The 14342-nt window shown below is 50.1% G+C and overlaps 1 protein-coding gene across 1 annotated transcript; it reads right to left on the reverse strand.

The window, feature by feature from the left end:
• Positions 1-8372: 8372 nt before the first annotated feature.
• Positions 8373-14034, reverse strand: LOC137309218 (tubulin alpha-1 chain-like). The gene is made up of 4 exons (XM_067977479.1): positions 13899-14034; positions 12899-13047; positions 9151-9831; positions 8373-8669 (listed from the first exon to the last, which is right to left on the reverse strand). Exons 1-4 carry the CDS (start codon positions 14017-14019, stop codon positions 8373-8375), a joined length of 1248 nt encoding a protein of 415 aa, XP_067833580.1. The 5' UTR covers positions 14020-14034.
• Between the last annotated feature and the right edge of the window lie 308 nt (positions 14035-14342).

Below are 14342 nucleotides of genomic sequence, written 5' to 3' on the forward strand. Positions count from 1 at the left end.
AAGGGTGTGTGGGCAGCAACACGTTCCATTACAGTAACCTGTGGATCCCGTCCATTCCCTGTAGATCTCACCTGCTGCCTGCTGGATCCCTTCTGTCCCTGTGCAACGTTCCACTACCTGTAGACCCCACCCCCTTCCGATGGACCCCTCTGCTCACGATGGATGTCTTCTCTCCGTGTGCGTTCCCACTCCCTGTGGACTGCCCTGTCCCAGAGGATTTGCCCACTGACTGTGGATCCATTGCTCAATGTGGGCCACTCGCTTCCTGAGGAATTCCCCATATTTCTTAAAGATCCCACATTCTGCCATTGACCACCCTCGTTTGCTGTGGATATGCATCACCCTGTGGATTCCCAATCTCCCTGTGACTCCTCTCTCCAGATGGATTTCCCACTTTCTCCGTGTGGCTGCCCCGAATCTCCCTGTGGATGCCCCCAGTCTCCCTGTGGTTCACTCCTCACTCTCTTTTCTGAAGCCCCTTCTCTCAACATCGATTACTGCTCTCCCTGTCGTTCTTCCTCTCTCCATGTGGATCCTTCTCTCCCTGTGGATTCCCACCCTCCCTGTGGGTCCTTTCCCTCTCCCTTGGGATGCATTACTCTGACTGGTTCCCTTCTCTCTCCCGACAGATTCCCACTCTCCCAGTGCATCACACTCTCTCAGTGGATCCCACTCTCCCTGTGGATCTACTCTCCCAGTAGATCCCACTCTCCCTTTGAATTCCTCTCTCCCAGTAGATCCCACTCTCCCTGTGAATCCCTCTCTCCCAGTAGATCCCACTCTCCCTGTGAATCCCTCTCTCCCAGTGGATCCCCCTCTCCCTGTGGATCCCTCTGTCTCGGTGGAACACCCTCGCTCTGTACATTGCCCAGTGAGCTCTCACCATAATCTCCTCCTATTCTCGCAGCTCTTGAGAATGTGCCTCGTGCTGCCGCTCCCGCTATTTATACCCCGCCCGATAGAACCCTCCTATTCAGCAAATCGGGCTCTGATTGGTCTGTGAGAACAATGGCCTATTGTTGCTTTGTTAAACGTAGCGACGTTGCTCAGTGCTGATTGGTTCATTGTGTAAAAGGCGGAACCAAGAATTCGCAACATTCTTTTATGGGAGGAGCGCCAGGGAACAAGAGAATTCCCCTTACCCCCAGACCCCATCAATCAGACCCCCAACCCCCAGACCCCATCAATCAGACCCCCAACCCCCAGACCCCATCAATCAGACCCCCAAACCCCAGACCCCATCAATCAGACCCCCAACCCCCAGACCCCATCAATCAGACCCCCAACCCCCAGACCCCATCAATCAGACCCCCAACCCCCAGACCCCATCAATCAGACCCCCAACCCCCAGACCCCATCAATCAGACCCCCAACCCCCAGACCCCATCAATCGGACCCGCAACCCCCAGACCCCATCAATCGGACCCCCAACCCCCAGACCCCATCAATCAGACCCCCAACCCCCAGACCCCATCAATCAGATCCCCAACCCCCAGACCCCATCAATCAGACCCCCAACCCCCAGACCCCATCAATCAGACCCCCAACCCCCAGACCCCATCAATCAGACCCCCAACCCCCAGACCCCATCAATCAGACCCCCAACCCCCAGACCCCATCAATCAGACCCCCAACCCCCAGACCCCATCAATCAGACCCCCAACCCCCAGACCCCATCAATCGGACCCCCAACCCCCAGACCCCATCAATCAGACCCCCAACCCCCAGACCCCATCAATCAGACCCCCAACCCCCAGACCCCATCAATCAGATCCCCAACCCCCAGACCCCATCAATCAGACCCCCAACCCCCAGACCCCATCAATCAGACCCCCAACCCCCAGACCCCATCAATCAGACCCCCAACCCCCAGACCCCATCAATCAGACACCCAACCCCCAGACCCCATCAATCAGACCCCCAACCCCCACACCCCCAACCCTCAGACCCCTAACCCCCAGACCCCATCAATCAGACCCCCAACCCCCAGACCCCATCAATCAGACCCCCAACCCCCAGACCCCATCAATCAGACCCCCAACCCCCAGACCCCATCAATCGGACCCCCAACCCCCAGACCCCATCAATCAGACCCCCAACCCCCAGACCCCATCAATCAGACCCCCAACCCCCAGACCCCATCAATCAGACCCCCAACCCCCAGACCCCATCAATCAGACCCCCAACCCCCACACCCCCAACCCTCAGACCCCTAACCCCCAGACCCCATCAATCAGACCCCCAACCCTCAGACCCCATCAATCAGACACCCAGCACGAGGGAAAAACTTTCTTGACCTCGTCCTCACCAATCACCCTGTCGCAGATGCATCTGTTCATGACAGTATTGGTAGGAGTGACCACCGCACAGTCCTCGTGGAGACGAAGTACCGTCTTCACACTGAGGACACCATCCAACGTGTTGTGTGGCACTATCACCGTGCTAAATGGGATAGATTCAGAACAGCTCTAGCAGCTCAAAACTGGGCATCCATGAGGCGCTGTGGACCATCAGCAGCAGCAGAATTGTATTCCAGCACAATCTGTAACCTCATGGCCCGGCATATTCCTCACTCTACCATTACCAACAAGCCAGGGGATCAACCCTGGTTCAATGAGGAGTGCGGAAGAGCATGCCAGGAGCAGCACCAGGCGTACCTAAAAATGAGGTGCCAACCTGGTGAAGCTGCATCTCAGGACTATATGCATGCTGAAGAGTTGAAGCAACCTGCTATAGACAGGGCTAAGCGATTCACAACCAACGGATCAGATCAAAGCTCTGCAGTCCTGCCACATCCAGTCGTGAATGGTGGTGGACAGTTAAACAGTAACGGGAGGAGGAGGCTCTGTAAACATCCCCATCCTCAATGATGGCAGAATCCAGCGCGTGAGTGCAAAAGAGAAGGCTGAAGCGTTTGCAACCATCTTCAGCCAGCAGTGCCGAGTAGATGATCCATCTCGGCCTCCTCCCGATATCGCCACCATCACAGAAGCCAGTCTTCAGCCAATTCGATTCACTCCACGTCAATCTGACCCCTTAAATCAGATTGCCGTCAGTCAGACCCCCATCAATCAGACGCTATCAATCAGACTCTCATCAATCCGTCCCCCATCAATCTGACCACTATCATCAGACTCCCTCAATCATACCCATCAATCTGACCCCATCAATCAGACTGAGTGCAGCGGGGAAAGAGTGAGGAACTTGAGAGTTTGGTAAGTGTGGGAGTTTGGTGAAATGAGGGAAGGAGGTGCTCCTTTGCTTTGCCTTGCTTTTCCTAACTTTTTCTGCAGAGCGGCGGCTGACCTGAGCAGCAGCAGACCAAGAGCGGGGATAACTCGGAGCGCAGCAGGAGGTGGGAGCCGACCTACGGGACTACAGGAATCGGCATCGGAGCGCAAATAAAGGTTGAGGCTCGAAGGCCTACACTCACTCGGAGCGCAGCAGGAGGCGGGAGTAGACCCAGCTGTCACAGGAGAGCAGGTAGGTGATTGGCTGCGAAGTGTTACAGCTGCTTTTTTTTCCCCTCTGAGTTATGGAATTGGGTAAAATTAAAGTAAAAGCTGGGAGCTTAAAAGAAAACTTAAACTAGTTTATTAACGAGAGTAATAAAACTATAAATAACTGGTTTTAAGGCTTGATTTCCTTTAGTTTAGTTAATAATCTAAAAACAGAGGCATGGCAGAGCAGCTCACACGCGTCGAAGGCACGGCCTGTGCCATGTGGGAACTCCAGGACGCTTCCCGTGTCCTGGAAAACCACATGTGCAGGAAATGTTTCAGAGCTTGAGCAACACTGCAGTGCATCCGCGAGGCTGAGAGCTGCATGGATAGCACGTTTCAGGAGGTGATTACCCGCAGCTTAAGAGAGTGAAGGCAGAGAGGGACCGGCAGACAGCCAAGGAGGACCAGGCAGGTAGATCAGGAGTCTCCTGAGGGAATCTCACTCTCTAACCGGTATACTGATGGGGGAGAGGGTTCCCTGGGGAGTGCAGCCAGAGCCAAGACCAGAGCACCATGGGTGGCTCAGCTGTACATTGGGGGAGGAGACAGGTTGGGAGAGCAATAGTGAAAGAGGATTCTATAGTTAGGGGGGCAGACTGGTGTTTCTGCGGCTGCAGGTGTGGTTCCAGGATGGCATGTCGCCTCCCTGGTGCCAGGGTCATGGACGTCACTGAGCGGCTGCAGAATATTCTGGGGGGGGGGAGGGTGAACAGCCAGAGGTCGTGGTCCATATCGGGACCAACGGCATAGTTAGATAGAGGGATGAGGTCCTGCAGGCAGAGTTTAAGGAGTCAGGAACGAGATTAAAAAGCAGCACCTTGAATGTAGTAATCTCCGGATTACTCTCAGTCTCACGCACCGGTGAGAATCGAAATAGGAGGATACAGCAGGTGACTGCGTGGCTGCAAAGGTAGTGCAAGAGGGAGGGCTTTAGATTCCTGGGGCATTGGGACCGGTTCTGGGGGAGGTGGGACCTGTACAAGCCGGACAGGTTGCACCTCAACAGGGCCGGGACCAATATCCTTGCGGGGAGGGTTGCTTGTGCTGTCGGAGAGGGTTTAAACTAGCTTGGCTGGGGGATGGGAACCTGAGTGTGGATTCAGATGGGGTAAAGTTGGAACTGGAAATGGAAGGCAGAAAATTAGTGAGTGAGTCTGGAAGGCAGAGGGAACGAAGGTTAGAAAATAAACAGAGGAGTTTTGCAGTCCTTAAATGTATTTACCTCAATGCAAGGAGGAGAGGAAATAAGGCGGATGAGCTGAGGGCACAGATAGACACGTGGCAGTATGATATCTTAACTATTACAGAAACATGGCTTAAAGAGGGGCAGGACTGGCAGCTCAATGTCCCTGGTTACAGCGTTTTCAGACATGATAGAGAGGGGGATTAAAAAAGGAGGGGTGGCAATTTTGGTTAAGGAAACAGTTAAAGTTATGAGGAGGGATGATATTTTAGAAGGAGCATCAAATGAGGCCTTATGGGTTGAGCTCAAGAACAAAAAAGGGGCAGTCATACTCTGGGAGTGTACTATAGACCCCCAAACAGTCAGAGGGAGATAGAGGAGCAAATATGTGGGCAAATTTCTGAGAAGTGCAAAGACAATAGGGCAGTAATAGTCGGGGATTTCAACTACCCTAATATTAACTGGGATACAAACAGCGTGAATGGTTTATAGGGTGCAGAACTCTTAAATTGCATATAGGAGAATTTTTTTAGCCGGTATATGGCAAGCCCAACGAGAGGCAGGGGCAGTTCTGGATTTAGTTCCAGGAAATGAAGATGGGCAGGTGGAAGAAGTAGCAGTGGGAGAGCACTTTGGTGGTAGTGATCATAATACAGTTAGTTTTAGCATAGTTATGGAAAAGGACAAAGACAGAGCAGGAGTTAAAGTTTTCAATTGGGGAAGGCCAATTTTACTCAACTGAGAAGTGATTTAGCAGAAGTAAACTGGAAACAGCTACTTAAAGGTAAATCCGTGTCAGAGCAATGGGAGACATTCAAAGGGGAGATTCAAGGGGTTCGGGCTAAACATGTTCCAACAAAGAAAAAGGGAGGGGCTGCCAAATCTCGAGCCCCCTGGATGTCAAGAAGCATTCAGGGTAAGATAAGGCAGAAAAAGCAAACCAATGATAGACACCGGGAACTCAATACTACGAAAAGCTCAGAGGAGTATACAAAGGGCAGGGGTGAAGTTAGAAAGGAAATTCGGAAAGCAAAGAGAGGGCATGAAATAATATTAGCAAGTAAAATCCAAAGAAAACCCAAAGATGTTTTATCAATACATTAAGAGCAAGAGGATAACTAAGGAAAGATTAGGACCTATTAGAGACCATAAAGGTAAACTGTGTGTGGAGGCAGAAGATATGGGTATGGTTCTCAATGAATACTTTGCATCTGAGAGAGGGATGATGCAGGGATTGAAGTTAAGGAGGAGGAGTGTGAAATATTGGATGGGATAAACATAGTGAGGGAGGAAGTATTAATGGGATTGGCATCTTTGAAAGTGGATAAATCACCAGGGCCGGATGAAATGTATCGCAGGCTGTTTAAAGAAGCCAAGGACGCTTTAACAATCATTTTCCAAACTTCGCTGGATACAGGCATAGTACCGGAGGATTGGAGGACTGCTAACGTTGTATCGTTGTTTAAAAAGGGAGCGAAGGATAGACCGAGTAATTACAGGCCAGTCAGCCTAACCTCGGTGATGGGAAAATTATTCAAATCAATTCTGAGGGACAGGGTAAACTGTCATTTAGAAAGGCACGGACTGATCAAGGACAGTCAGCACGGATTTGTTAAGGGGAGGTCATGTCTGACTAACTTGATTGAATTTTTTGAGGAGGTGACAAGGAGGATCGATGAGGGTAGCGTAATTGATGTAATCTACATGGATTTTATCAATGCTTTTGACAAGGCCCCACATGGCAGATTGGTCACAAAAGTAAAGGCCCATGGGATCCAAGGGAATATGGCAAGTTGGATCCAAAATTGGCTCAGTGGCAGGAAGTAAAGGATAATGGTCGACGGGTGTTTATGCGACTGGAAGGCTGTTTCCAGTGGGGTGCTGCAGGGCTCAGTACTAGGTCCTTTGCTTTTTGTGGCATACATTAACGATTTGGACTTAAATGTAGGGGCATGATTAAAAAATTTGCGGATGACACAAAGATAGGCCACTTGGTTGATAGTGAGGAGGAAAGCTGTAGACTGCAGGAAAATATCAATGGACTGGTCAGATGGGCAAAAAAGTGGCAAATGGAGTTCAATCCGGAGAAGTGTGGGGTAATGCATTTGTGGAGAGCAAACAAGGCAAGGGAATACACAATAAATGGGAGGATACTGAGAGGTGTAGAGGGAGTGAGGAACCTTGGAGTGCATGTCCACAGATCCCTGAAGGTAGCAGGACAGGCAGATAAGATGGTTAAAAAGGCATATGGGATACATTCCTTTATTAGCCGAGGCATAGAATATAAAAGCAGGGATGTTATGCTGGAACTGCATAAAACGCGAGTTAGGCCACAGCTTGAGTACTGCGTACAGTTCTGGTCACCACATTACAGGAAGGATGTGATTGCACTGGAGAGGGTGCAGAGGAGATTTACGAGGATGTTGCCAGGACTGGAGAATTTTAGCTATGAGGAAAGATTGGATAGGCTGGGGTTGTTTTCCTTGAAACAGAGGAGGCTGAGGGGAGATTTAATTGAGGTGTATAAAATTATGAGGGGCTGAGATAGAGTGGATAGGAAGGACCTATTTCCCTTAGCAGAGGAGTCAGTAACCAGGGGGCATAGATTTAAAGTGATTGGTAGAAGGATTAGAGGGGAGCTGAGGAGAAATGTTTTCCCCCAGAGGGTGGTGGGTGTCTGGAACTCACTGCCTGAGAGGGTGGGAGAGGCAGAAACCCTCAACTCATTTAATAAATACCTGGATGTGAACCTGAAGAGCCGTGACCTGCAGGGCTACGGACCAAATGCGGGAAAGAGGGATTGGGCTGGATAGCTCGTTCCTCAGCCGGTGCGGACATGATGGGCCGAATGGCCTCCTTCTGTGCTGTAACTTTTCTATGATTTTATGACCCCCATCAATCAAACTCCTTCAATCAGACCCCACTTCTCTCAGTCCCCATCAATCAGACCCCCAACAATCAGACCCCATCAATCAGACCCCATCGATCAGACCTTCATCAATCAGACCCCCATCAATCAGACGCCCATCGATCGGACCCCCATCGATTAGATCCCCATCAGTCAGACCCCCATCAATCAGACCCCCAACAATCAGACCCCCATCGATCAGACCCCCATCAATCAGACCCCCATCAATCAGACCTTCATCAATCAGACCCCCGTCCATCAGACCCCCATCGATTAGAGCCCCATCACTCAGACCCCATCACTCAGACCCCATCAATCAGATTCCAGTCAATCAGATTCCCATCTATCAGACCCCATTAATCAGACCCCATCGATCAGACCCCCATCGGTCAGACCCCATCAATCTCACCCCATCAATCAGGCCCCAACCAACCTGACCCCATCAGTCAGACCCCATCTATCTGACTCCAATCGATCAGACCCCATCCATTCTGGGTTCAGTGATCCTCTTCTAACTTCTAACGTCTTCTTTTACACGTGTTTCTCAATCCCTTGTCGTGTATTTGTGGCTTTTAAATTGACACAATTTCAAAATCATTCAAAAATATTTATTTTCTCAAATATAATCTGTAACAACAATGTGAATTAAAGTCAAACCCCTTTTACTTTCTAAATAAATGCCATTTTGTAACATAAATGTGAAATTAAGTTAAACTTTTTACATTCTAAATTAATAAGTCATTTTGTAAACACTTTTTACTTTTTAAATGAATAAATCTTATTCTTCCTCCTCCGCCTTTCTGTCCAGCGCAGAAGAATCGACGGCCACCTCTTCGTAATCCTTCTCGAGTGAGGCCAGGTCCTCCCGTGCGTCCTGGAACTCCCCTTCCTCCAGCCCCTCCCCCACGTACCAGTGGACAAAGGCCCGCTTGGCGTACATCTTATCGAATTTGAGGTTGAGGCGGGTCCAAGCCAAGGAAATGGCGGTGGTGTTGCTCAGCATACAGAGGGCACGCTGCACCTTTGCCAGATCGCCCCCTGGCACCACCGTCGGGGGCTGGTAGTTGATGCCAACCTGTGGGAAAAGAAAATTCTTCAGATTTCAGTTGCACAGAAAGGAGCTTCAAAATCAGAGCTGTTGGGAACCACGTAACGATCAGAAAGATAAATTTTTGAATCAGTGTGTGTCTTTGTACAAGAACCCAGCTCTGGTTATTCACTGGGCTCTTCCCCCAGTTTTCGAGCCTCAGTTTCTGATGGATGGATGCTGTGTAATGAGGCCAGATTCCGGGGCTAATTCCTTTCTTTAGTTCATCTTTTCCAATGAGGCCTTGATTTTTCAGGAAGCCTTTTCCTTGTTCGAGCAAGGACTTCTCCTTGGACATTCAGGGCAAAAATCAATGATTAGAGCCTCAGAGGGAGCTATTGTTTGGGCCAGGAATGGGGGACAGCTTTTGACCCAGACTGAACAGACGTATTGTTCACGTGGGATATGAGATTGTCAGAATCCATGTTTCCCCAGAGCCCCATGGATTGAACACAAAACCCACACTTACCTTGAACCCGGTCGGGCACCAATCAACAAACTGGATCGAGCGCTTGGTTTTGATGGTGGCGATGGAGGCGTTGACATCCTTTGGCACGACATCTCCTCGGTACAGCATGCAGCACGCCATGTACTTGCCCTGGCGGGGGTCGCACTTCACCATCTGATTGGCTGGTTCAAAGCAGGCGTTGGTGATCTCTGACACAGATATTTGCTCGTGGTAAGCCTTCTCGGCCGAAATAAGGGGGGAGTAGGTTAATAATGGGAAGTGAATGCGGGGATAAGGGACCAGGTTGGTTTGGAACTCAGTCAGGTCCACATTGAGGGCACCGTCGAACCGTAGTGACGCCGTGATGGATGACACCAACTGTCCAATGAGACGGTTGAGGTTGGTGTATGTTGGACGCTCAATGTCAAGATTACGCCGACATATATCATAAAGGGCCTCGTTGTCGACCATGAAGCCGCAGTCAGAGTGCTCAAGGGTGGAGTGGGTGACGAGCACGGAGTTGTACGGTTCGACCACCGCAGTGGAAATCTGCGGCGCAGGATAAACAGAAAACTCCAGTTTGGATTTCTTGCCGTAGTCTACAGATAGTCTCTCCATCAGGAGGGATGTAAAACCCGAGCCGGTCCCACCCCCGAAACTGTGGAAAATGAGGAAACCCTGGAGTCCCGTGCACTGGTCAGCCTGTGGGCAAAGAAGGTACAAAACATTAAAAGGGAGCAGGAAATGGAATCTATCGTCAAAGGACAGTGAACACAGGACAGGAGCAAAAGTACTGACCGTCCCTGGTGAGAAGGGGCAGTGGGAGATGGGGAGAAGGGAGAGTGGGAGATGGTGAGAAGGGGCAGTGGGAGCTGGTGAGAAGGGGCAGCGGGAGCTGTTGGGACTAGACAGTGGGAGATGGTGAACATAGGAACAGGAGTAGGCCATTCAGCCCCTCATGCCTGCTCCGCCATTTGATAAGATCATGGCTGATCTGTTATCCAGCTGCATATACCCGCCTTTGGCCCATATCTCTTAATACCTTTGGTTGCCAAAAAGCTATCCATCTCACATTTAAATGTAGCAATTGAGCTAGTATCAATTGCCGTTTGCGGAAGAGAGTTCCAAACTTCTACCACCCTTTGTGTGTAGAAATGTTTTCTAATCTCACTCCTGAAAGGTCTGGCTCTAATTTTTAGACTGTGCCCCCTACTCCTAGAATCCCCAACCAATGGAAATAGTTTCTCTCTATCCGTTCCCCTTAATATCTTATAAACATCGATCAGATCACCCCTTAACCTTCTGAACTCCAGAGAATACAACCCCAATTTGCGTAATCTGTCCTCGTAACTTAATCCTTGAAGTCTGGGTATCATTCTGGGAAACCTACGCTGCGCTCCCTCCAAGGCCAATATGTCCTTCCGAAGGTGTGGTGCCCAGAACTGCTCACAGTACTCCATGTGCGGTCTAACCAGGGTTTTGTATATCTGCAGCATAACTTCTGCCCCCTTGCACTCCAGTCCTCTAGATATAAAGGCCAGCATTCCATTAGCCTTATTGATTATTTTCTGCACCTGTTCATGACACTTCAATAATCGATGTACCTGAACCCCGAAGTCCCTTTGGACATCCACTGTTTTTAATGTTTTACCATTTAGAAAGTACCCTGTTCTATCCTTTTTTGATCCAAAGTGGATGACCTCACATTTGTCTATATTGAATTCCATTTGCCACAATTTTGCCCATTCACCTAATCTATCAATATCCCTTTGTAATTTTATGTTTTCATCTTCACTGCTTACAATGCCACCAATCTTTGTGTCATCGGCAAACTTAGATATGAGACTTTCTATGCCTTCATCTAAGTCGTTAATAAATATTGTGAATAATTGAGGCCCCAAGACAGATCCCTGCGGGACTCCACTGGTCACATCCTGCCAATGTGAATACTTACCCATTATCCCTACTCTCTGTCGCCTTTCGCTCCGCCAATTTCCTAACCAAGTCCGTACTTTTCCCTCGATTCCATGGGCTTCTAACTTAGCTAACAGTCTCTTATGTGGGACCTTATCAAATGCCTTCTGGAAGTCCATATAAATAATATCCATTGATATTCCCCTGTCCACGACTTTAGTCACTTCTTCAAAAAATTCAATCAGGTTTGTCAGGCACGACCTACCTTTCACAAATCTATGCTGGCTCTCCCTGATTAACTGAAAATTCTCAAGGTGTTCAGTCACCCTATCCTTAATTATAGACTCCAGCAATTTCCCCACAACAGATGTTAGGCTAACTGGTCTATCATTCCCCGGTTTCCCTCTCTCTCCTTTCTTAAAAAGCGGAGTGACGTGCAATTTTCCAATCTAGAGGGACAGTTCCTGAATCTAGAGAACTTTGAAAGATTATAGTTAGGGCATTTGCAATCTGCTCACCTACTTCCTTTAAAACCCTGGGATGGAAACCATCTGGTCCTGGGGATTTGTCAATCTTTAGTGCTATTATTTTCTTCATTACTGTTGCTTTACTTATGTTAATTTTATCGAGTCCCTGTCCCCGATTCAATATTAGTTTTGTTGGGATTTCCAGCATGCTATCCTCTTTTTCTACTGTAAATACTGACGCAAAGTAATTATTCAACATGTCCGCCAGTTCCCCATTGTCAATGACAATATCCCCACTTTCAGTTTTTAAGGGGCCAAACCTGCTCCTGACCACCCTCTTTTTCCTAATATAACTATAAAAGTTCTTCGTATTGGTTTTGATATCCCTTGCAAGTTTCTTTTCATACTCTCTTTTTGTAGCTCTTGTGAGAAGGGGCAGTGGTAGCTGCTGGGATGGGGCAGTGGGAGATGATGGGATGGGTCAGCGGGAGATGCTGGGAATGGGCAGGGGGAGTTGATTGGAATGGTCAGGGGGAGATGATGGGACTGGGCAGTGGGAGATGATGTGATGGGTCAGTGGGAGACGATGGGAGAGACAGTGGGAGATAATGAGATGGGGCAGTGGGAGATGATGGGATGGGTCAGTGGGAGATGTTGGGAATGGGCAGGGGGTGTTGATGGGAATGGGCAGGGGGAGATGATGTGATGGGTCAGTGGGAGACGATGGGAGAGACAGTGGGAGATATTGAGATGGGGCAGTGGGAGATGATGGGATTTGTCAGTGTTGGGAATGGGGAGGGCGAGCTGATGGGAATGGGCAGGGGGAGATGATGGGACGGGGCAGTGGTAGACTGTGGGACTGGGCAGTGGGAGACTGTGGGAATGGGCATTGGGAGACTGTGGGACTGGGCAGTGCGAGATTATGTGACGGAGCAGTGGAAGACTGTGGGACTGGGCAGTGGGAGATGGTGGGACGGGGCAGTGGGAGATGATGGGATGGGGCAATGAGAAATGATGAGACGGGGCAGCGGGAGATGATGGGACGGGGTAGTGGGAGATGGTGAGAAGGAGCAGTGGTTGCCGGTTCAATTAGGCAGTGGGAGATGATGGAGGGGTAGTGGGAGATGGTGAGAAGGAGCAGTGGGAGATGATGGGAGAGGTAGTGGGAGATGGTGAGAAGGAGCAGTGGGAGATGGTGAGAAGGAGCAGTGGTTGCCGGTTCGATTAGGCAGTGGGAGATGATGGAGGGGTAGTGGGAGATGGTGAGAAGGAGCAGTGGGAGATGGTGAGAGGGGGCAGTGGTTGCCGGTTCGATTAGGCAGTGGGAGATGATGGAGGGGTAGTGGGAGATGGTGAGAGGGGGCAGTGGTTGCCAGTACACAACTTACCACCTTCCGTATGCGATCCAAGACCAGATCCACTATCTCCTTGCCGATGGAACAGTGGCCCCGTGCGTAGTTATTGGCCGCATCCTCCTTGCCGGTGATGAGTTGCTCGGGGTGAAAGAGCTGTCGGTAGGTGCCGGTGCGGACCTCATCTGGGGGCAGGGAACGGAGAGTTAAAAACCTGAATATGCATCATTTCAAGTATTTTGATACAAGTCTGGCCATTTTTCTGGGAACATCTCTCAGTCCTGGGACCACCACCTTTGATCCAGACTGGAAATCCCTGACTGTCCACAGTGACTGGAGTATTGGAGATTGGGAGGAGAGGGGGAGAGACGATTGGCCAAGCAGCTTCAACTGTCGAGATCTCATGACCAACCCAGCAGCTGGAAGCAGCAAACCAGGAGGATGCCAGGAGCATGAAGGCCGTGTTCTGCTGTCTCAGTTGGTAGCTGGTGCGACAAATTGATCAGAGGAGTCGCAGGTTCCATTTGTGGCCTGTGCTGGGTCAGCTGATCTCAGCTAAGGTGGATATGAGCCCTGATATTAACCTCAGGACCCTGGGTGGGGGGTGGGACAGTAAACAATCCACCTGGGTACCTGCTGCTGTTCCTTACCCAATAACTGCACCTGGCAAATGAGTGTATGTGGGGGATGGGGTTAAGGTGGGGACAGTACTGAGCTCAGCTGTGATGGTGCCTGTGGTTGAATTGCTTGCAGGGACTCAATGTTTGGCCTAATACTTGAAAGAATTGGTGAAGCACCGGAGAGACACGTGGGCCAGTGGAACCAGATTCTGGTAACGGGAAACACCTTCGGGGGAGGAGGGGAGATACTTGGAGGGGCCAAGACTTGGTCTGTGAGAAGGGAGTTTGTATCAAACAGCAACAAGAGGTAGCAGAACAGTGCCTGTCTGTATCAGGAGGAAGGACTGTACATGAGTAGGTGTATTGCAATGAGTTTAGTGACACACGACTAACCCATCAACAATCTCTCCCCTTACCGATCACAGTGGGCTCCAGATCTACAAACACGGCTCGGGGGATGTGCTTGCCCGCCCCCGTCTCACTGAAGAAGGTGTTGAAGGAGTCGTCCCCACCTCCGACGGTCTTGTCACTGGGCATCTGCCCATCTGGTTGGATCCCATGCTCCAGGCAATACAGCTCCCAGCAAGCATTGCCGACCTGCACGCCGGCCTGGCCAATGTGGATTGAAAGACACTCACGCTAAAGAGTGGAGAACACAGGATTATTTACACAGGTAGGAGGACAATGCTTTATACAGTCAGTGGAGGTGGAAGGGAGAAGGGTGTGTGGGCAGCAACACGTTCCATTACAGTAACCTGTGGATCCCGTCCATTCCCTGTAGATCTCACCTGCTGCCTGCTGGATCCCTTCTGTCCCTGTGCAACGTTCCACTACCTGTAGACCCCACCCCCTTCCGATGG

This window comes from Heptranchias perlo, unplaced genomic scaffold (genome assembly GCF_035084215.1).
Source record: "Heptranchias perlo isolate sHepPer1 unplaced genomic scaffold, sHepPer1.hap1 HAP1_SCAFFOLD_154, whole genome shotgun sequence".
NCBI lineage: Eukaryota > Metazoa > Chordata > Chondrichthyes > Hexanchiformes > Hexanchidae > Heptranchias > Heptranchias perlo.